At 40.1% G+C, this 23,939-nt stretch overlaps 2 protein-coding genes across 6 annotated transcripts; one reads left to right on the top strand and one right to left on the bottom strand.

Moving 5' to 3' along the window:
• Positions 1 to 4,245: 4,245 nt before the first annotated feature.
• Positions 4,246 to 5,744, bottom strand: LOC148353119 (dynein regulatory complex subunit 2-like). The gene has a single exon (XM_088352858.1). It carries the CDS (start codon positions 5,670 to 5,672, stop codon positions 4,329 to 4,331), a length of 1,344 nt encoding a protein of 447 aa, XP_088208984.1. The 5' UTR covers positions 5,673 to 5,744; the 3' UTR covers positions 4,246 to 4,328.
• A 136-nt stretch (positions 5,745 to 5,880) lies between these two features.
• gphra (golgi pH regulator A) lies at positions 5,881 to 22,509 on the top strand. 5 transcript variants are annotated; one of them, XM_088353141.1, is made up of 15 exons: positions 5,881 to 6,237; positions 7,072 to 7,298; positions 8,964 to 9,023; positions 9,083 to 9,186; positions 10,003 to 10,109; positions 10,187 to 10,288; positions 13,324 to 13,444; positions 15,430 to 15,510; positions 15,587 to 15,696; positions 15,785 to 15,873; positions 15,938 to 16,030; positions 17,978 to 18,073; positions 20,635 to 20,724; positions 20,791 to 20,856; positions 22,033 to 22,509. In XM_088353141.1, exons 2-15 carry the CDS (start codon positions 7,287 to 7,289, stop codon positions 22,237 to 22,239), a joined length of 1,338 nt encoding a protein of 445 aa, XP_088209267.1. In that variant the 5' UTR covers positions 5,881 to 6,237; positions 7,072 to 7,286; the 3' UTR covers positions 22,240 to 22,509. The 5 variants fall into 5 exon arrangements, with proteins under 5 accessions (XP_088209267.1, XP_088209268.1, XP_088209266.1 ...); XM_088353142.1 differs by lacking the exon at positions 7,072 to 7,298; XM_088353140.1 differs by lacking the exon at positions 5,881 to 6,237 and having other exon boundaries at positions 6,272 to 7,298.
• The last annotated feature ends 1,430 nt before the right edge of the window (positions 22,510 to 23,939 follow it).

The raw sequence follows: 23,939 nt of genomic DNA, 5'->3' as shown, positions 1-23,939 counted from the left end.
GAAAATCTTCTTTCCCTATTGTGTGTGAAGAAATATGTTTAGAAAGGATCCCCTTGTCATCTGTGTTTATAATAATATTATAACCTTACATATTATGTAGGGTTGGTTAATAATGTAGGCCAAATGATAACACATAACTGAAAAACAGAGCAAAAAAAAATTAAGTTGACATTATTTTACTGATCTGGCCCAACTGAGAACAGAAAGTCTGGATTTGGCCTCAGAGCAAACCGAAATTTGACATCCCTGCTATACAATGACATAAAGTGGTCAAATATTGCACAATGTCCCTTTAATCCATGGGTGTCAAACTCATTTCCACTCGTGATAAACAAACATTCTCTCTGGGGCCGTACTAGTAGATTGAGGAGAAAGAAGGAAAGAGAGAAATAAATAAGAGAAAGAGAGGGATAAATAAAGAGAGTGTGGGACAAGGAAAGAGGGAAAGGAAATGAGAGAGAGATGGAGAGAGAGAAATACAAGTACAGCGTTTGCAAGAGGCACTTCTTTTTGGCAACATCAAGTGGACATATTTCAACCTGCAACTCGTTTTTCTCTTGCGCTTTTCCGAGCGTTGTCTTGCGGGCCGGATTCAATCCCTTATTGGGCCTGATCCGGCTCGCGGGATACCTGTTTGACATTTACCTACCCTTCCTTACGAAATAGCTGAAGGTGATCGTTTCTTCACAGCATTTTTCAGATCTTCCAACTGGACTTTCTAACACTTTGATATTGTTAGGTTTAAACCGTTGCATTGTGGATTTTGCTCTATGTTTAGGGTTGTTCTCCCGTTGGCAGGTGAACCTGTGCCCCATTCTCAGGTCTCTTACAGACAACAACAAATATTCTGCCAGTATCAGCCTCTATTTTGGTTCCATTCATCTTCCCATCTACTATCTTCCCAGCCCCTGCTGAAGAAAAGCAACCCCTGAGCAGGATGCTGCCACCACTATGTTTGCGGCTGGTGTTTTGCGGTTTATGCGCAGTGTTTCTCTTACACCAAACGTAACGTTTTGCATTCAGCCCAAAAAGTTCCATTTGGGTCTGATCTGACCAGAGCACCTTGTTCCATGTTAATTGTCTCTCTTATGGGGCTTCTTGCAAATGGGCATGTTTATGTTATCTTTCAAAAAGTGCTTTCTTCTTTCCACTGTTCCATAAAGGGCAGATTTATGCAAAGTACGAGTAATTTTACACACAAATTGTCCAACCGCAACTTTCTATGCCTGCAGGTCATCCAATGTGATCATGTGCCTCTGATTGGTTTAGAGGGACAGCCAGGTTTTGATATGTTTGCAGTGTTTTTATGTTCTCTTCATTTTGGTATTACTGCTCGCACAATGCTCCGGGAGATGTGTAACACTTGCAAAGTCTTCCCGTATACCATTCCTGATTTGAACTTTTCCACTATGTTATCCTGGACCTGCGTGATGTGTTTTGTCTTCTTCATAGAGCTGTCTGTTCTTTAGTGCCTCCTTTTACATCAAGTTTAAAGCCTGACATGTGGCAGTATGACAACAATGTTACGATTACCAATATGCTTCACCTGTGCCTGCTCCTTTGGAGCCAACTGCCTCGGACTCCGATTGGCTCCCAGTCACTATTCAAACCCTCGTCTATCTCTCACCTATGGTCAGACCGTCTGCTTACTGCACAGTTTACTCTAGGCAAGCTTTTCCACCCTGACTCATTCCTGCTTGGCTCCCGTCTGCTTGACCACGTCTACTCTCCTCTCCTGGATTTCGACTCCTTGCTGATCTCGACCACGTTTTTTGCTCTCCTGTCTCGGCTACTGACCTGTTTTTTCCGCTCCCGACACCGCCATAGCTCGCCACGGAAGTGCCACTTCCGCATTTAGAGCGACATGCTCCCAGGACCAGCGATCACCGGATCATGTGTGCAATCCTTTCCCTTCTTCCCCAAAAAACTGAGACAAACGTATGCAAGCGGGTCCTGTCTCTGTTCTGGTCCTGGCAAACATTTTCTCAGTGGGTCAGTACTTTTGCTAGGGACTGTGCATACATAGTGTCCCAACAATGTACACACCATTGCAGAAGCTGATAACTCAATTATTTATTCTTTTCGTATCGACTAAAGTCATTTAGCCAAGTAATGCCAGGTATACTAGACTTTGAAGGAAGGAACTATATTCTAAAATGCTACTGTAAGTATAAAAATGCAGCAGAAATGCAAATACAATTTAGGAGGGAGTTCAACATATAACCACTAATGTGAATTACCGTCGCTTGAAATACAGATAAGCTTGAAGCTGATGGAACTGTTCAGAACATCCATAAGAAGCTTTCCGTAAGACCACGTACATTGTCAAGACCCACGAAAGAGAAGAATTTTTGCAGCAAGCTAGCCATGGCATTTCATAATCAGTTATCCATGGCATCATGAATGAAATGAACTGAAATGATCTGCATGTAGTCAATGAAGACTTCCCAAATCGCTTTACTATGTGCTTCATATTTACCCATTCACACACACACACACACACACACACACACACACACACACACACACACACACACACACACACACACACACACACACACACACACACACACCCCAATAGCAGCCGTGCAGCCATGCAAGGCGCCAACCTGCCTATTGGTGGCATTAGTGGTTCAGTGTCTTACCCGAGGACACTTCGACATGTAACACAGAGGAGCTGGGATTCAAACTGCGATCTCTTGATCCCAAGACGAGTGCTCTACCTCCTGTGCGACTGCCGCCCCTAGCTGTCCTGCTTAGTGAGACCTTGAAATCACACCAAGACCAATTCTATTGAACAGCGAATAAGCTTAGACAATTTGAGTTTGACGCACTAACCCACAGGTACTTTACATCATGTTGTCAATTGAGAAATTCATTCCAAGATAAGATATCTCATGCTCTTAATGCCGATGACCCAGACTGAAGAGTACAGAATTGCAAGTGGTACTTTGAATGATGCAACAAAGATTCAAAATTTCCCACAAATATTGCGTCGAGTGATGATAACAAATTAAAATTGAATAATTTGACTACCAGACACAATTGCACCTACTGGGAACCTGAGAATCCATGTTATGGTTGACCACCCTGTTAATTTACCAGGAATTAAGAGTGATCTAATACGCCCAGTAGCATTTTGGAATACCTTTATTTTTCTTCACTGTCAAGTCTGTCTGCCATATCTTGGTTTAATGGTTCAGTCTATAAAGGAAAAAAGATGAATGAGTTATCAGCTGCTAAAGTGTGTTTACATTTTGGGGGAGAGACTGTATATAACTTATAAACTTAAAAAAAAAAAACTATGAAGAATGATGTATTTAAAGCCACTAAACATGCCAATGGTTTTATTACGCCAGTTAAAATATCATTTTCTTGAATGTATAAAAGACACATCACTGGTGATCTATTTTTAGTCAATGGACTTAGGTGGGGTCTTCTGGTACTACGATGGTGACTCCTTATGTGGAAAGACTAGGGTGACTTGGAGTATTTGGAAGAAAATTAAGTTTTAAAAAAAGTTACCATAATTCCCAAGATTTATTAAAGATGTATTTTACTTTGTTATAATAAAGAGAGGGCAACACGGTGCAACAGTGGTTAGCGCGTGTGCGGCACAGTTCTGAGGTCATGAGATCGAACCTCCTGTGTGGAGTTTGCATGTTTTCCCCGTGCTTGTGTGGGTTTCCTCCGGGCACTCCGGTTTCCTCCCACATTCCAAAAACATGCAGGTTAGGTTAATTGGCTGGTCCAAATTGTTCAAAGGTGTGAATGTCTGTCCCTGTGTGCCCTGCGACTGGCTGGCAACCAGTTCAGGATGTCCCCTGCCCACAGCCCGAAGACAGCTTGGATGGGCTCCAGCACCCCCGCGAGCCTACTGAGGATAAGCGGTGCATATAGTGGATGGATAATAAAGAGACATTTGCCGTATTTTCCGGACTCTAAGGTGCAGCTAAAATTGGCCAGAAAGACAGCACATTAACTATTTATGAATTAATTAATTAGTTTTAGTGAGGAAACAAGATGTCATCATGTTATTAATGTCCTATGAATTCAATTATTCTAATTCCTATGTATTTATTTTTATGAAACCCAAGCTCTTACTTTAAATTTAATTCCTTTGTGATTCAGTTTGCCTTATTTCTGAAAAATATCTATAAAAATGCATTTTTAGGGGGGCTTCTTATAACACGGTGCCCCTAATAGTGAAAAAATACAATGGTTTGTTAAAAAAACAAAGCACTATGTTATCATGAATTAATATTTATTCAGTTTGCCTGTTTGTGTGTGTGTGTGTGTGTTGTATGTTAGATCCATCATGGAGATCTTCACTCATTGATGGAGAGTATTCTGATAGCATGCACTCCCTCAATAACACATTGAACTTTCTTGACGTCGTCCTTATTCAAGACTGGAGCCATCTTGACCAGCAGGGGATTGTAGGGTCCATTGTGAGTATCTGGGTTTATGGTCTTGGCTTCAAGGCGTTGCTGCGAAAGCAGCTGCAGTTGCTCGTTCTCCCGCTGAAGATTCCTGCTGCGCTTTTGCAGGGATTTTTGGTGGAGCTGCGCGCAGTTGTAGCGCTTCATCAGTTCCGGGAATTTGTACATTGGCGAAGGGTCCACTGCGGGCATTTCCAGATCTAGCGTAAAATCCTCGGTGCACACCCCGTCCTCTTTCTGTTGAGCTTCCAAATGACGACACATCTCGGCCACCTTCAGGAGCCGGGCGCCTCTAGCGATGATCAGCCTCAGGCTGTTGGCGGCAGAGCTGCTATGCATGCTAACCTTGTTGACCATTACCTGGATGGGAACGCGGTTGCGAGCCATTTGGTTGAGGAGCATGTGGATCTTTGCCTTGGCGGCGTTCCGGGCCGCCGTTAGCTTGGCCGTCATGGCCGAGTTGCTCTTCTCGGCGGCCTCCAACCGGGACTGTTGCTCGATAATGGTGTTGTAGAGCGCCACTCCCTTCTTGGACGTTACCACTGAGACTTGTTTCTTGGCCTCCATGCGCTCCACATTCTCCATCTCGTGTAGGTAGCGCTTTTCCGCTTTCTGGTTTTTGAGGACCTTCACGTTCTGGTCCAGAAAGCACTCCTCCACCTCAAAGGCTTTTCTTTTCTCATAAACCGAGTGGGCCTCCATGGGTTCGCTGTACAGCATGTGTATCGTCGCTAAGGCTTGCTGGTGGTGCCGCTCAAGGTGGACTATTGTATCCTCAAAACCAACACGTGACTTGAGTAAGTAGGAGGCCATTCTTTCGCTCAGCAGCTCCATCCTTTCGCTCAAAATATCCTGCCCTTTGTCCCACTGTTGCTGCAGGAAGTTGAGGCGTTTTTCTTGCATGGTGCGCAAACGCTCCACGTGCTCACGGTGCACACGCCACACCTGGGACGAGAGGCGCTCGCTCTCCTCTACGCAGCAGGCGAACCGTTCCACAGCTTGGTTCAGGTCCTGATCCCGTCTCTCAAATGTCCGCCGGAGGGCATCTATTTCTTCCTTGAGCTGATCACAACGGTTTCTGCGAAGCCCTACGCGGTAGGTGTCCTTCAACTTTATGGCATTAGATGCCGTATAGGCGGCCTCCTTCTTCAGCTTGTCCCTCATGATTTGCGGCCGCAGGCTGGGGTCATCTTTGGGCCCTTTGCCCTTCTTTCCCTTCTTTTTGGGCATCTTGACTTTATGTGGATATTTAACGATAAAATCGGGCAGTAGGTATGCGCTGCTTCCAATGTCTCCACTGGCACTGAATTTGAAAACTGTAAAGATGACATCACATCATGTCATTTAGTGTGATGCATGAGAGATAAAGGGAGGTCTTTTGTCCAATGATGTGAAGTTGTCATGGTGATGTCATGTTATGTTTTGTAAATAACTACAGGCATAGGTACAAAAGAATAGGGAATTATTTAGAATTCTTTGAGGAATTTAATTTACCATACAAGCAAAATCAAAGAGCAGACACGGGCAAGCACTAAATACTTCCATCTTCCTCTATGTTTGCGGGAAACTGACTCTCATAGCAGAGGTGAAAAGTAAAATGCAGGCCATAAAGATGCGATGCTACATGAAACCCTAAGGCACAGTCCAAGGAGGGAGGAAGAGAGGAGGACAGAAAAATAACTAGGCTGACAACATCAAGGAACTTTGCCAAGACCCAAAATCGGGCCAGAAACTGTCAGCAGTGTTGAAAGCTGTCCAGAGTTGCGTCCTCACTAGTGCCCTGATGACCCAGGCGGTAAAAGGATCCGTGAACACAAGTGTATTGTTACCTGATTGCTAGTTATTTGATTGTAAAAAAAAATAATTTGAGCAAGGTTACAAAGTAGGTTTGAAGTACTGCCTGTATTTTCCGTGTTTGAAAACAAGTGTGGCGCAGCCAAGCTACGCACGCATTGTTGAAAGAGAACAACGGAATTCATCTGAGTTTATATGAGCCGATTGTAGATAGTAACATATCAAATATGTCAAGACCAAAACAGAGACAGGACCCACTTGCGTATGTTTCTCTCAGTTTCATTGGGAAGAAGGGAAAGAATTGAACACACGATCCGGTGATCGCTGGTCGCGGGTAGCAGATTGATAAAATTGGATAAAACAGGTCAGTAGCTGGGACAGGGGAGCAAAAACGTGGTCGATATCAGAAAAATGGGTCAAAGCCGGAAAACAGACAGGAGCCAAAACAGGAGTGAGTCAGGGTCGAAAAGCTTGTCTAGCGCAAACTGAGGTTTGCAGACGGACTGACAACAAGTGACAGAAAGACGGGGTTTTATATAGTGACAGGGAGCCAATCCGAGGCATTTGGCGCCAAAGGAGCGGGCACAGGTGCCTCGCATCAGTAATCATGACAAAATATGCACATAGTATGTACAATAATGTGACTTTGTTTCAGTGAGCAAAGTCATCAACCACAAAAAAGAATTACACTTGCTTAATCAACTCATAACTTAAACTTCAAAAGAGTTGACTTCCCTTGGCTTAACCCCACCTTGAACAGATCGTTTGTGAAACAGATTTCAATAGACAAATAGTCGAAGATCCTACAAGTGGCTGATACGAGCCTTCTCCACAGAGTGGCTGGACTCTCCCTTAGAGATGGGTGAAAAGCTCGGTCATCCGGGAGGAACTCAGTGTAGAGACACTTCACCTTCGCATTGAGAGGAGCCAGCTTAGGTGGCTCGTGATCGCGTCAAACAAGCTGGATGAAGTGGCTGGGCATCTGGAAGTCTGGGGGTCCCTGCTGAGGCTGCCGTCCTCCGCGACCCGATACTGGATAAACAGAAGATCATGGATGGAGGGGTATTATTATTAAAAAGATCTATTAGCCAGCAACAGCAGTAGTAAATTTACAGTCTGTAGTGGGCATTGGTAGGAAATACTTATCCAACTTACATTTACTTGTCAAGACCAGAACAAAGACAGGACCCACTTGCGTGCGTTTCTCTTAGTTTTATTAGGAAGAATGGAAAGGGTAGTATACACAATCCATTGATCGATAATCGTGGGGAGCAGGTTATTTAGACGCGGAAATGTTTTTTCTGTGGCGAGCGAAGGCAGTGTCGAGAGCGGGGAAAAAAACAGATCGATGGCCGGGACGGAGGAGCAAAAACGTAGTCAAGTTCAGAAAAGGGGTCGGAGCTGGTAATCAAACAGGAATCAAGACAGGAGAGAGTCAGGGTCGAAAGGCCTGCCTAGCGTGAGCTGAGGTTCGCAGACGGACTGACAACCTGTGACAGGAAGACGGGCGTATAAAAAGTGACAGGTAGCCAATCAGCGTCCGAGGCAGCTGCCGCCAAAGGAGCAGGCTCAGGTGCCTCGTATCAGTCATCATGACACTTACTAAGCCATACGGCATTCAAGTCAATCTAAATCAGATATAAAATGGACACCCCACACGAGAATATTTCCAATGAAGTTCTTGTTTCAGTCTGTTATTTTAAATGGCTTCCTGCCAAAGTCTCCCACAATGCTTTTTAAATGGCGTGTTTCATCTTGGAATTGTAAAAAAAAAAAAAATGTTTCTTCAAATTGCAATTTGTGCACCTGAACAGATAACAGCTGAGCATTCCTTTTTGTAAATTGTGACATGAAAAAAAATGCAACTCAACATAGTAATCTTCCCTCGTTCTAATTAAACGTGAGCTTATCCTGTGGAAAGGGGTCATTTTTTTATTTATTTGCCTTAACCTCTTAAGATAACTTACATTCTATTTAAAACGATTTTTCTAGAGCACTGCAGGAAAAATATTTTTAATGTATTTTTCTGGTATTAATTTTTAGTGACAAAGCAATTCGAGTATTAGTGGACTGGTCTATTAATGATGCCCGCAACACGCAAATAGACAGTAATAAATACATTTTATTTTATTCATTGTTCATTTGTTATTTATCATAAATGTGTTCATAGGTATCTTGAGTAAATGTTTGGGGTACAAATGTTTTTTTTTAAGTTCAAACCAGATACGGTATGTACCGATATTATAACTTTTGCGTCATAGAGAAGCGACGGAAGTCTATCACCTCGCCGTCGCGATGGCGTCATTTGTAGACGACCCTTGTAACTTGTGCAAGCAATGCATTCTCACACATTATGAGTAAAATAAATGTTTATCGATGAGGGATAATAGTTTATTTCCGTGCTGGCATGTTATAAAAAGCAGTTGTCACCCCCAAACGTGTTTTTGTTGCATGGACGGCAGTTAAATAGTGCAGCGTCATGTCTTTTTTGGTGGATTCCGTGATAATGTTCACGTCGCAGGTATGCTCAAGTTGCATCTGTATTTTGTATTATTTTAAATTTATTTATTTGTGTATTTATATTTTTAGCAAGACGATGTGAGTCTGTCAAACTTTTGAAATTCAACCGTAATGCAAAAGGATCGTCAATTTTGGGGGATATGATTTTGTTTTCCAAAATGACAATATACATAATAATAACTATTGTCGTCTATGGTCGGCTTGCAGGTGTTTTTCTTTGGATTTGGGTGGCTATTCTTCATGCGACAACTTTTCAAAGATTACGAGGTACATTTATTCACAATTGCATGCACACAAGTATTAAATTGTGTTTACATGCATTGCAGGTGCGTCAGTATGTGGTGCAGGTTGTCTTCTCCATCACCTTTGCTTTTTCATGTACCATGTTTGAGCTCATCATTTTTGAGATTTTGGGTGCCTTAAGTAGCAGGTAAGAAAATTATGTTTTCTTTTCAAATATTTTAATGTTGTTTTCATTATACAGTATTATCTTAGCTCTTGCAGTTAATGGGTGCAGTATTTGGTCTCTTTCAATTGAGCTAGGTCTCTGGGATGGTTAAAAATAAACTGTCCCGAATGTAGCATTTTTTTCACGAGTTGGTGCTCCAGGTCATCCGTTTAAAGGGTAATGGATCTGGCATTGGTGAGATATAGATTGTAAGAGTCATTACGTAGCCTAGCCCTTATAGGCCGAACCTGCCGGGCTGCAATTTCTGTCCCGGCACAGCCTCACTCTCTTACCAGACCCGGAAACCATCCTTGAAGCACCATTTGGTGATCACCATTTCTTTGTGTTCTTCTCAAAGATCCATTTAATTGAGGAACTTCTTTTCAATGTAACTAGTCACCGAAAAACAAGCTGTGGCTGTGGTTTGCAGTTTGTTTTGGGTGGACACATTAACCAGTGTGTCTTCTCCGCTGTTCGACTGACAGCAAATGCCAGCCTATCATAATCGTGCACAGTCGACCCATAACCGTAGCACACAGAGCCTTTCCCAACCTGTCCTTTGAATGCTTTTGCTGTGGGCTGTCTGCTGTAGAACACAATGCATGATACGTTAATATCAATGACAATAAGTCAATCCATTTCGAAATTCTGGAAGCAGTGAACCAGCTATAACAGAAGTGTGAAGCAGCTGGGTGTGTCTGTATTATAGAGAACAATTTACAGTATTACACAAACATAGTGTGTGATCTTTCAAATGACTGCTTGACCGTTTAAGATGATTTTGTCTGTCCTTTTAAGTTCCAGATACTTCCACTGGAAGCTGAATCTTTACGTGATTCTACTGGTCCTCATCTTTGTGGTGCCGTTCTACATCGGCTACTTTGTGGTTAGCAACATCCGTTTGTGTAAGCACATTCACTAAAGCATCTGAGCTGTGTGTGGCTTGCACACAGAACATAACACGATGTTGGTTGCGTTGCAGTGCACAGACAGAGATTGCTGTTTGCGTGCATGGTGTGGTTTACCTTCATGTATTTCTTCTGGAAGCTGGGCGACCCTTTTCCAATCCTCAGTCCAAAACATGGTGAGTTACCGAAATCAGACATGAAAATCTCTCACCTTTCGATGAAATTTTCCGTTTGTAGTCAAAATGGGTGATCTACGTGAATCGTGTGGTTCTGAGGCGAACGTTTTTTGGGGAGGACAGCAAGAAAACAATTACCTGCAGTTTTAATTATGTCCACTGGATGTAACTAATACTACTAATACCATTCATCAACTAGAGAATATTGCGGTAACCTATCTTGATCTTATTTTACTTAAAATCAAAGTCGCGGATGTGCTGTTAAAGCAATACAAAAATACCCTGGTGTCTTGGCGAGTTTAAAGAAGCTTTATCTCCTTCCTAGAATAGATGTGGAATCTAACAGCAAAGTTCCTATACTCGGATAGGGCTGTCGCAAATATGTCGTATTCTTCTAATATTTTTCATATTCACGAATATTTTTCCCATTCGCGATTACCGTCTTTCCACAACTACTTTGTAATCAAAGCGGCGCCGCCACTGAGCGGCTGCCTTTCCAGCAGCTCCCCCTGTTATCTCTCACTTTTTGTGATTTATTGTTTTATTGTCTGCTTCTATCTTCGGTGTTTTTCTTCCCATTTGACAACTAAACATTTGGATTACTTTCTATGCTATGGACATGGGTTTTAGCGCACAAAAATGCAGTTATTCGAGGATTCAACTCCTTGCCCTGAAGAATTCTCGTGCCGGCGTGATGAGGGGCCTATCGTGGAAGAAGAGCCGGAGCTAGCTAAGTGGCTAGCGGCGTTATAAGTCTTCTGTACCGTCCGTAATCATGGTAAATGTGAACTCACTACCAAATAAGACCAACGAGTGCTGGTGGAAAACATTGAAGCGCACAGGGAGCGCAGTTGCTGTGTTTTGCGGAAACGTGGCTAACGTTTAGCACCCCGGACGCTAACGTGTAGCCACCCGGAGCTATCCGGCTTCAGCGCCGCTATACAGAGACACGAAAGCCTGCGAGAATCAGAGAGGAGGCGGACTCGCTAACACGAGGTGGTGTATCCCTGGACACAAAGAAAAGATTTCCATGTGCCGCAGGGATGTCGAACTTTTGGACTAGCGTGTGACGTCATCCACCCCGCTACAAGCACCCCTAGGGCATCATGTTAATCTGTTAATAAACAACAGGGTAGACTGCTGGAGTGTGAATTTCCCTACGGGGATGAATAAAGTATCTATCCATCTATCTATCTAACTATCTAACTAACTAACAACCCTTGACTTGAAATGTCAAGAAAAAGACGTCAACGCGTAGCGATGCACGAAGCAGACAACATCCGCACTCTGTTATGTGATCATCATAGGTTTAAAAGCATGCAACCCTACAGTATTTCTGACACATTTTGGGTTTATACTGAGCAACAGCGGTAAGCCCCAAAACATCAATGAAGCAGTCTGCAAACTTTGTCTCAGGAAGGTGCCAGTGAAAGGAGCCAACACAACTAATCTCCATATTACCCAAATCCAGTCACCCGGTACTATTCGCAGAGCTTGTCAGCAAAGGAACAAGGGCAATTGGATATACGTAGAGATTACACACAAATCACTACATTCAAACAAGACAGTGTAAATTGGCGCACGCTAACAGATTGCATTACACGGTACATTGCTACAAAAATGCTGCCGTTCAATGTGGTTGACAAACCAGCGTTCCTCGACATGCTGGACAAGTTTGATCATTTATACGAACCGCCAGGCAAAACAATGTTAGATTTACAAGTTCATGTTAACCGAGCTTTTGATGTGAAGGGAAACTGTATGTTCACTTAGTTGCATACCTTCCTTTACTGTTCACCAGTCTTTGTTTTTAACGCCTAAGAACTTGAAGCAAAGAGACATTTATCTGCTCAGCAGTTGTATTCACTTTTTGTCTGTGTGTTGAAATGAGTATTTGTTTCTCACCTGTATACCTCATTTTTTTACACATCTTTAAATGCTTGCTTCATTACAGAAAAGTTGAGTCAATGACCTTAGGACCTCACCTGTTCATATTTCCTCAAAAGGTTTTAACCTAACAGGCTGAAATCCTGCACTGTTGCATTTGTTTTAATAAAAGGAACAGAATGTTAAGTTAATAATAATTTCTTGATTATTTCTTGACTTGATCTCTTGAACATTTCGTTATCAAGGTGTGCAGTATATGATTCTAATAGATTCGTCAATCATTATCATATGTGTAACGATTGATCGTCTCCAGAGACTCCTAACTGTGTCTGCCCTACATTTAGGTAAACATTTCCGTTAAAATTAGAAAGACTTTTTACTGATTCCAACAAAAGAAATATTTGTATCGTTTTGTTTGTTTGATTGTGTTTTTTTGTCAACTACGTCTTAAATCTGATTTCAAAACGCATTAAAAAATATTCAAAAGTCTTTAATTTAACCTGCCTTAAGATGTAGGAATTATGTAAACACTACAAGGGATAAAATCTTAGTGAGAGAAAAAATATTGACGGGAAAAAAAACATACATTTTCTTAACCAATTTTTAATCTTTAAATCATAATTTGTCTGTGAGCCTCTGAAAAGACTTAATACTTCCAGCACTTTTATGCCATTGTTTAACCAACATATTAGGAAAGGCCATGGATTTGTTATAAAACCATTAATTTTCCACATCAGTGGTAGTGGTTGGATGGATCTCTGAAGATAATCTTGGCCTGGTTTTTAGGCTGTCTGGAGAAGCTAGCAGTAGAGAAAATATCATTGTGATGGTAACTGAGCCAAGCTAAATATAACCCGCCTTCATGCATCTGACTTTAGGCTAAATTCAGCCAAAATAACAAACATATCCAGGCTTAATCTGTTATCTTGGTTTCGTGCAATATCCCCAAGGTGTGTGGTGACTCCTTAAAATTACTGAAACACAGTTTGGGTCGACAGAGCTCAATAGTTTGTGGGTTCTACATTGTACCAGAACATATTTCATCCACACCCTTCTCACCTTTTTAACCCTGATCCATTTTCATACCTGTAAATAAAACAAAAAAAATTAGGGCTGTGCATTTATATATTTGTTTATCTGTCCCTTAGGCATCCTGTCCATTGAGCAGCTCATCAGTCGTGTTGGAGTGATAGGAGTCACCCTCATGGCTCTTTTGTCTGGCTTTGGTGCAGTCAACTGTCCTTACACGTATATGTCCTATTTCCTAAGGTAGGTCCCAGATGTAGAGACACTCAGTTTGGTTTTTCAGCATGGTTACAATCACAAAGCCCGTGGACTTGATCTTAATTGGAATAGCAAAAAAAAATTCAGTGTTTCTTATACAATTTAGTCTCTGGCAGTCTGACAGGGTCTAACCAGATGAGGAAGGTGCTGTATCTGAGTAAGATAAGTTGGCTTCTCCTGCTTCTGGTAACCATGGACAGATGTACTAGCTGTTTCATATGGGGGAGGAAACCCCAACTCCAAAAAACTGCCTGGAGCGGCATGGGCGCCGCCAGGCTGTACTTGCCTAAGACTCACTTCAGGAAGTAGCGCCCCGATGATCCTAGAGGTTAAGGGATCCATAAACCGTGATAGACTTACACAAACCAAGAAAAATTGTGACTATTAAGTTCAAGGATTTGAGTAAAAAAAAATATGTTTTCATTTTAATTAGTGTTCATTTAAAGCAGGGTGGGCCAACTATGGCCGGTCAAATGGAAATGGTAAACATAAAAATATTCCTTTTACATTTTGAGTTTTTCCAATTTTGTGTTTAAAAACAGGGCCCGAATATATTTTTTGTGAAAAAATATGTAAACAAATTTTACATTTACATGTAGATGTCTGCATATATATTTATTTAATGCAAATGAGAAAATTGTATAGGTCTACGTCACCTTTTTTTCTTCATGTCCTGATGAGGTATCGGATTTGAGACCATATTGGCAGAAACCAAATAATCTAATCACTCAGTCAATCATTTTTTTCCTCCTTGGCACAGCCTGTTTAATTTTTTAAACCCGATGTGGCCCGTGACTCAAAAACTTAGCCCACCCCAGATAAAGGGTCTGGTTAGTCCATCTGCCTCACCAGCCTCCTTTGTGTAGTTTGCATGTTCTCCCCGTGCCTGCATGGTTTTTCTCCAGTTACTACGGTTTCCTTCTACAAACTAATAAAATCCATGGCTGGTTGATTGATGAGTCTGATATCCCTGAAAATGAATGTGCCCTGTGATAGGCTGCTAAATTGTCCAGTTTGTCACTGCCAGATATCAGCTGGGATGGGCTCTAGCACAATTCCGACCGTAGTGAGTCAAGTCATATTATTTGTACAGACGCTCCCCTACTTACGACCATTCGACTTACCTAAAACGGTAGATACGAAACAAATTTTCGGGGAAAAATATCCGGACATTGCTGTAAGTTAGATTTTGTATTGTATGCACCTTTTTTCCGAGTACTGGACATTACTGTAGTGTTTCTTTCTGCCACTAACGGCATGTAGCGCTGTGAGAGGTCACCCAGCATCCACCCCGAAGAAGAAATCCGACTTCTACTTCCTAGTCCGTGGGTAAACATACAGTGCTACATGTACTGAATCTCCAGCGCGCTCAGAACTTTGACGTTTATATTGTTTAATATCTCGTGCATCCATTCAATATGGTTGGTGTAAAGTGTAGAGATGAGGCGAGCCATTTCTTTTGAAATAAAAGCTTGATGCGGTTGAGAAAATGGTGGGAACGCTTTTTTTGGGGCACTTTTTACTATGTAGGAGGACCACTTGAAGCGCATCTTCCAAAAGTAAGTTAAACTCAACTTTATGTTTATAGAGCCTATTATTTTATGAAATGTTTAATTTTTAGTACAAAACAATACAGCTTACTTATACAAGCCTTAAACATACTTATATAAACCTTAAACATACACATTATAGCACTGAAGCAACTTACGAACAAATTCAACTTACAAACGGTCGTCCGTTTGTGAGTAGGGCAGCCTCTTGATAGCCCTCAATCACAAAGGGCTGCACAGAACACAGACAGACTACAGACTAGTGTTACACCATCCCCTGACTTAAAACCTACATGAGGGTAATGACAAACTCAAAAACCTCAACATTAGGAAAATGAAGAAACCTTGAGGAAGTATTTCAGAAAATAAATGAATGTATTCATATAAAAAAGAAACAGTCTTGGTATTCGTTAATTTCAGGAATGTGACAGACAGTGACATACTCGCTTTGGAGAGGCGTTTGCTTCAAACAATGGACATGATTGTCAGCAAGAAAAAACGGTAAGTCAAGTGAGAAATACTCCTATTTTTTTCTACTATAAAATGCTCACGATGTAAAAATGAACACAATGGGAAGCATCGCCATGACGCGAAGGCAGATGTACCAACGTGGAGAAGACCTGAACAAGCAGACGGGCTTTTGGGGCATGATCAAGAGCGTCACCTCGCCACAAACTGCTAGCGAAAGTATCCTCCGTTTAAAATATCTTGACACAAGATTTCATCGTCAGAAGGGTGCTCAATTGACTAACTTGCTGCTCATTCTTTGGGACAGACCTGTCTCTCATCCAGCAGGAGGTGGACGCTCTGGAGGAGCTTAGTCGGCAGCTTTTTCTCGAGACTGTGGACCTCCAAGCCACTAAAGTATGACACACACATCATTCCTGGAGTTCTTCAAATGGTTTCAACTTTCTTTGCATCATTCCAGGAGCGCATCGAGTACTCCAAGACATTCCAAGGGAAATACTTCAATTTCCTTGGCTACTTTTTTTCCATTTATTGTGTATGGAAAATATTTATGGTGAGCACATGTGCACGCACACATTTTTAATATTACAGTGTTTTCCGGACTATAAGGCGCACTCAAAAACCCTAAATCGGTCAGAGTTTATATGTGTACACAATTAAAAATGCACTACTTTATTTTATTGCTGACCGCATTTGCTTGTTAATGGTAGCTACGGTGTTCGAAATGGTTAGCAATAGTAAGAGCACCGATTCCTAACCACCAGGCCGTCAGGGACACGGATGGTTGTTCATTATTGCGAAGCATCGAAATCAAACCCAAATTGTAGCTGGGCCAATTGTAGACCAGTAGTTTTCAACCACTGTGCTGCAGTACATTAGTGTGCCATGAGAGATTGTCAGGTGTGCCGTGAGAAATTATCCAATGTCACTTTTCAAAATTTAGAATTTCATAAAACATTTATGAATAATTTTCTGCAAATATGTCATTGTCAAGTGTCTCGGCTGTAAAAATCGGGGGTATTATAAATTATATTGTAATCAAACATTCTGTTCAATGTCATTTTATAACATTTTTGGTTAGTGGTGTGCCGCAAAATTTTTCCAATGTAAAAAATGTGCGATGGCTCAAAAAAGGTTGAAAAACACTGGTCTATATTGTCATAATAGAAAAGTACAACGAAATTGCAGGCGTCTCTTTTCAATGTACAAAGCTGTTAAAAGAGAAGCTGGCTAGCTGCACGCTAGCTTGAGCCAGGTCTCTGCGATGATGAAAATACAACTGCCTCGAATTTAGCGGTCTCCCACGAGTGACTTTATGCTCGTATTTGCAGTTTTTTGTAAGCAGGAAAATGGTAAAAGTAAGAAAAGGCCTGTTTAAAATGTAGACTAAATGCCAACCCAAACCCCCAAAAAGATGAAAAAAATGTATATTCGAGTGTGTCTTAAGACAGTGTTTTTCAACAAGTGTGCCGGGGCACACTAGTGTGCAGTGAGACCTTGTCTAGTTTGCCGCTGGAATTTTCCCAATTATATCTTTCCAAAATATCAGGCCATTATTCAGTATTTTTGCTATGTTCAGACAAGGAACTGTAATAGTCATCCATGTCAGTAGGTGGCAGTAGATTTTTATATGCTTTTTATATACTAATTATCTGCTCATGAGGTAGCGCAGTACATTTAATAACTAAATTTGTTTAACAAAGCGGTTTAAGATTGCACTGTAAAAAAATAACATAAATTAAGCACATCATTCTTTTTTATTTTAAGTTTTATTTTTTCCTCTTTATATACTCATTATCTGCTTATGAGGTAGTACAGTAAAATATTTGACATAACTTCATTTTCAAACATTTTCGACAGACGTGTGCCTCTGAACTTTTTTTAAAATAAAAGTGTACCTTGGTTCAAAAAGGGTTGAAAAACACTGCGCTAGACAACCAATATGAATGTCTCATGAAAAGGCTGTTGGTCTTATTTCATCACACTAACTTTAGTCATAGTACCATATATGTTAGAGCCAAGAGAATGTGTCCTAACTTTTTCTCAGCTCAAAGTAAGCATTGACTTTGACAAATGTTTTGAATACATGCGGCCAGGTGATTGTTTTAGTATTTGGGGACAACTGGATTACTTCCTATCACTGAGAAAACAATAAAGTGATGATAAAAGCTAATGCCTTCTCATGTTTGGTTTGTATCCCTGCTGGTCTAGTGGCTGGGATCTAGCACATTCGATCTTGGTTGCAATCCCAACGTAATGCAATTGTGATTAGTGATGTATTCAAGCTGATCAATCAATGTGCAAAGATGACCCTTTTTAAAAACACTAGCACTTGCTGTAGTTTTAATTCCGCGCACCTTAGAGCCTGGTGCACCTTTTCAGTGAAAAATATATCGCAAAATACTTTTTTTCGGGTGTGGGCCTTATAATCCTGTGCGCCTTATGGTGCGGTTATTTGATCCTGTGTTGGAGACCTAAAAGAATTTGACTTGCACTGCAGGCCACCATCAACATTGTGTTTGATCGAGTGGGGAAGACGGATCCAGTGACCAGGGGCATCGAAATAACAGTCAATTACTTGGGCATCCAGTTTGACGTAAGACTCCTGCTTGACTTTCAAAACAAGAACATTACTACCTCCTAGTGGAAAAGGGTAATGCTACACGCATTATCTTGTAGCGCTGGCATGTCAACCCTGGTGGCTGAATCTAGATTTTATGTTCTCAGGCGGACTGGATCAGTAAAAGATGATACCCCCCAATTTATTTGTTTTTGAAGTATTATCTTTAATCATTCAGCCTAAATTATTAACCTAGCCTACATGTTACAATCACATATGACAAGGGATCTTCTCAAACACAACACATTTATTCACCAGCAATGGAGAAAAATACTTCCATGTTTGGCATTAAATGTGTTTATTTTAACAGTTGAGTGGATGCAGGTGTACACCTGAACCAACTCACCACGCTATACAAACTCAAAGCTGTCCTCTGGCGGCCAGAAAGAGCATTTGATTTATTTACAAAATCATACTTTTTGATAGAAACTAAGCAAGAGAATTGCTTTCTTGACATATTCAGAAATGTATAGTGGGCTGGTTTAAATCATCCAACAGACCGGATCTGACCCAATCCGTTTGTTTGACATGGCTATTGTCTCCCCTTTCAGCTAAGTGCCTTTAACCTGCGCAAAGATTTTTTGGTTGAGGATTTATATGTAAGAATTTGATCTAAACAATTGAACATTTTAGCCTAATTTGTATTTTGGTCTTTCTTTTAATTTAGGGAAATAAAGGTGGTACAAAATAGGATCAATATGTCAATCTATTTTCAGATAATTGTGCTCATTTGTATCAAGTTTATTTTCAGAAATATATTTAGTAAACTATGTAGGTCAAGTCAACTACCACCTGACAAATGATCTCATAGTTGCACATTTTTAGTCTCAAGTTTAGAAACTACTTAAAATAAGCAATTATGATTGCTAGATAGAACACTTAAGTATCCATTGAATTGTTTTACTTGAAAAACACGGAATCATAATTTAAAATAATAAAAAAACGAATTGAGAAAAATATTCTAACTATGGGGTTAGAATTTACTATTGCAGTATTTTAAGATTTCATTTTGAAATGAGCAAAATAATTCTAAAAGACTCAATGTTTTGGGAGCATGGCATATTATTTGTTTTAAATATCGCATTTTTAATACAACAAATTTCGTAGAAATAAGAAAACCATGCATAAAATGTGCGAAATTCTTATCCTTTCAGTGTATCCAAGATAACTTGTCCTCCTGTTCAAAAAACAACCTTTACTGAAACACAAATACCTTTCCTATTTGACATTAATTTTGCTTATATTTTAATATAATAATTAACTTATTTAAATGTAAATCAAATCTTATTTTCAGACACTTTATCAGAAATTAAGTTTTTAGGGGTCATAATAGACAATAAATTAAGCTGGAAAACACATCAGACACATACAAACTAAGATATCTAAAAATATTTCAATAATTAATAAAGCCAAATTTATTTTAAACTATAATGCATGGAATTTATCATATTTTTCTCTAGTTCTGCCGTACTTAACGTATTGTGCAGAAGTCTGGGGCAATAATTACAAAAGTTGACTACAGCCCCCTTTAATCCCCCCAAAACGTGCAATTAGAACCATACACAGGGTAGGATATCGAGATCATACTCATATTTTATTCCTGCAGTCCACATTATTAAAATTGGATGATTTAGTAAAATATTTCACTTCACAACTGCTATTTAAGGTCAACAAAAACATAGTGCCAGAAAACATCCCAAAAATTATTTACTCGGAAAGAGAGGAGTTATAATTTAAGGGGCTGTAGTAAATTCAAAATCCCAAAGGTGAGAACCATCAGGAAAAGTATGTGTGTGTTTGTGTGCGGAGTCAAACTTTGGAACAATTTACAAGACGAGATCAAACAATGTCCAACTATTCACGTGTTCAAATTTAAATACAAAAAAACATTACTGGCAGAATACAGAGATGAAGAAAATGAGTGATACTAGAGATTGGAAATACTGCGTTTCCAACTATAGTTAACCTTGTTGTTATTGTTACTATTATTATATCATAACTGTTATTATTGCTATTGTTGCTTTTATCATTGGTGTCACAATGATATTTAGTGACTAGTAGCATTATAACATTAATAGCTGGGTACTACGATGATTAGTGTATAAAATATGTGACTATTGTTATTATTATGATTATTGATATCTGACCTATGTAATATGTATATCTGTGAGATTTTATTATATTTACACACAAAAGAGGAGCTATCTGTAAAATGTAATTAATAGGAAAGATGAAGGGGTAGGAAAAATAAGCCTGTGCTTCTTACTACCCCTTTTCGAACATGTTGTTATATTATTTTTGTTGTTGAGTCATTGTTTTTGTCCTGTTTTTATTCTATAATGTTCGAAATAAAGTTTTCATTCATTCATTCATTCAGTGTAGAAAGTTCTTTAAAAGTTAAAGTCCATTTACTGTTTAACTCTATATGAAAATATGCCGGACATAAATAACGGAGTAGGTCAACTCATTAAAATAAAAACTGATTCCACCCTGAGACAGCTACGCACTGTCCTAATTCATTTTTGCTCCACTTGCAGGTGAAGTTTTGGTCCCAGCACATCTCTTTTATTTTGGTAGGCATCATCATCGTCACGTCCATACGAGGTTTACTCATCACCCTCACAAAGGTAAGACGATTGAAGCAGTTGTTGGGAAGCATGTAAAAAAACGCCCACTCTGTCTCTTCATCACAGTTCTTCTATGCGATATCGAGCAGCAAGTCTTCCAACGTTATTGTTTTGGTGCTTGCTCAAATCATGGTGAGTTTCTTTTTTGGGGTCTTGCAAAGCACAGTGGCGATTTAATGTGTGTGTGTATGTGTTTTCAGTATTTCCCATAGAATTTTATGAGACCCTGGTGGGTGGCCAGTCTAGGGGGGGTATGCTGGGCATGCTACGCCGAAGAACATTTTGTACATTTTAAATCCAGAGGTATTGATCAGGTGCATTTTAGAGCATCTAGAAGCTACAGTGGCGTGCAAAACTATTTGTCCCCCTTGAACTTTGACCTATTGCCACATTTCAGACTTCAAACATCAAGATTTAGAACTGTAACTTCTTGTGAAGCATCAACAATAAGTGGGACACAATCCTGAAGTGGAACACACTTTATTGGATATTTGAGACTCCTTGTGATGAAGCTATGCAAATGAACATGACTTGACTATACTAAGCAACTTTGAAGTCAACACAAAATCCCCCCAAAACACATGACACATCAAAAATGTAAAGTAAAAAATACTTTCAGTTGAAATACTATAATCCATTTGTAGATTTTTTGACACATAAAAATTTACCCTGAAATATAAATTTCAGCTTCTGCCACTGTTGGATTATGCACTCTGTCGTGTAGCCATCAATATCATTGAAATGAAGCCAAATTTGTCTCCTTTCCTTTGAAAAAACATTAAAAAAAAAACAAGTACTTTATTTTTGTCCTTCATATTAGACTCCAGGCTGCCGCATCAAACTCCGCGATTCAGAGCAAAAAGCATGCAGACACACAGATGATGCCACTCAGTCGTGGGTGCCTTCCAGAGAGAGAGTCAGATAGAGAGCCAAAGAGGAAACGGAGCAAGAGCATCTCAGAATCGTTTTGTTCGCAGATCATTTATTGAGAAGTTATTTTGATTTACTTTGCATTAAATTTGCATTAATAATACAAGTTTATGAGTCCCTATTCTGTATTCTGCGTAGCACTATTTAGTTATTCTATATAACACGCTACAGTGGGCATTTGCACGTCACACTGGGTATTTGTATATTGTATTCTTTTTGCTTTATTATTGTATTGTTCTCAGCGAAGGGATGCTGCTGGAAATGTAAATTTCCCTTCGGGGATGGATAAAGTATCTATCTATCTAGCGGGACCCGTTAAACCCTGGCAACCTGCCAGAATCTTTGAATGGTATGTGAAAAACTGTTCTTGTCCATCAGGGCATGTACTTTGTGTCATCGGTGTTGCTGATGCGCATGAGCATGCCGCTGGAGTACCGCTCCATCGTCACAGAGGTCCTGGGAGAGCTGCAGTTCAATTTTTACCACCGCTGGTTCGACGTCATTTTCCTGGTCAGCGCCCTGTCCAGCATCCTCTTCCTTTACCTGGCCCACAAACAGGCGCCTGAGAAGCACATGGCGCTGTGACAAGCCATGCCTCCACGTTTTTTTTTCGACCATTGTTCCAAACGCTATGTTCCTGAATCAGGAATTTGCAAACTGGACTCTCACACATAAAGTGAGGAATAAAAGGATTTTATTTGTTCTTTGTGAAAAATGTGTTAGCTTCTTGTGCTACCTTTTTTAAATTCCTTTTGTCTTGACACACTGGAGCTGCTTTTTTAATATCAGTTTATGATTTTCATTTATTTCAATATTCAACTCTATAGCATTCAATAAAAGCAGCAGTCTTAGTGAGATTTTTGTCCAATGTCTGAGTGACAATACTGAAATTGCTGTGAAGGCTTGGCAAGATTTTTTTACTCAATTATTGCCATAATGTACAAATATGTTGTCAGAAGCATTGTCCCTGATTGGCCATACGTAAAGAGTTCATTTTTGGTAAGTATCAAGCCTCTGGGGAATGATTTTAAGAGGATAAAACACCATTAGATGTGAAGGGTGGCTTTGATCCGATCTTTGTCCACACATCGAGGAAGCCCAACTTCCTAGTGTTGCTTCCTGTATTCGGCGGATTTGTGTGTGTAGGTGGCCCCATAGGGCGAGTACACATGGTGAGGCGATGTGGTGATATGGACAAATAGTAATAGGTAGTTCACTCCTTGACAAAACTTATTGTTTTAAAAAAAAAAAAAGAAACAGTCCTATCGACATTTCGTTCTGTGTACATTGTTACAAAGAATGACAATTCAAAGGAAATTATTATTATTATTATTATTATATTAATACAGGTGGAAGTGGGTAAGCTATAGTAAAAACTCTGTCCCTTATACTATTGCTGCACTACTGTCTAATTGTATCAACCCATATGCATGTGTGATGTCCTGTCTATTGCACATATGCGCCCTTGTTTTATATTTACTGTATCTGGCAGTGTCTGTGAAAACAAATTTCCTCTCGGGGACAATAAAGATCTATTTATCCCCACAGCCAAACTTAAGTTATGCATCTCTGCTATGAAGCAAGCTAATTAGAAACATGACAAGGACTACTGGAATTTGTGGTGAACCGGCAAACCAGTTTGTCTGAAAAAAGCCATGGGCACAAAGTGACCACCGTCCTCCCACGGCCCTGACTGTGAGAAAAGAAGCATACTCTGAATACAGAGACATGCAAAATCGGTGTTTTCAAGACATGACACCCCAAAGTGGGAAGTAATAGTGCAAAGTATTAAAATGAATTAAAAAAAAAACACATCAGAAAAGTGAAAATAATAGTTCCTATCGTGCCTCAACTAGCGGAAAACTTGCCATTTTAATTTTTATTTCAACAAATGGCCGTTTTGATTTGTATTTTCCTGCTACTTCCTCTTTAACTACCCACTCCATCTAGTTCAGGGGTCTCCAACCTTTTTTAAGCTGAGAGCTATGTTTTGTTACCAAGTAGCGCAAATGGCACCCAGTTTTATATGCTTCTTTGAAATAATTTGTTATTACTGTGTTATTAACAGGATAGTTATTGGAACTTGCAACTGCCTTTTGTGTAGAGGTAAACTTGTTTTTTCTGATTTTTTTTCTCTGCAGCACTGTCTGTTGAAATGAAATGATCTGCATTTATATAGCGCTTTTCAAGTCAATGACTTCCCAAAGCGCTTTACAATGTGCTACATATTTCCCAATAGCGGCCTTGCAGCCATGTAAGGCGCTAACCTGCTTATTGGGGGTATT

Source organism: Urocampus carinirostris, chromosome 14 (genome assembly GCF_059441175.1).
Source record: "Urocampus carinirostris isolate Australia breed hairy pipefish chromosome 14, RoL_Ucar_1.0, whole genome shotgun sequence".
In the NCBI taxonomy this organism is placed as follows: domain Eukaryota; kingdom Metazoa; phylum Chordata; class Actinopteri; order Syngnathiformes; family Syngnathidae; genus Urocampus; species Urocampus carinirostris.
Note: the sequence above shows the minus strand (reverse complement) of the source record. Positions and strands in the feature narration are given on the sequence as shown.

Bases quoted from the DNA above. Each gene is read 5' to 3' on its own strand.
- LOC148353119 (XM_088352858.1), bottom strand. From the start codon at position 5,672: ATGCCCAAAAAGAAGGGAAAGAAGGGCAAAGGGCCCAAAGATGACCCC.
- gphra (XM_088353139.1), top strand. From the start codon at position 8,716: ATGTCTTTTTTGGTGGATTCCGTGATAATGTTCACGTCGCAG. The intron at 9,187-10,002 runs GTAAGAAAATTA...TGTCCTTTTAAG, and splicing joins TTGGGTGCCTTAAGTAGCAG to TTCCAGATACTTCCACTGGA. The intron at 16,031-17,977 runs GTGAGCACATGT...CTTGCACTGCAG, and splicing joins GTGTATGGAAAATATTTATG to GCCACCATCAACATTGTGTT.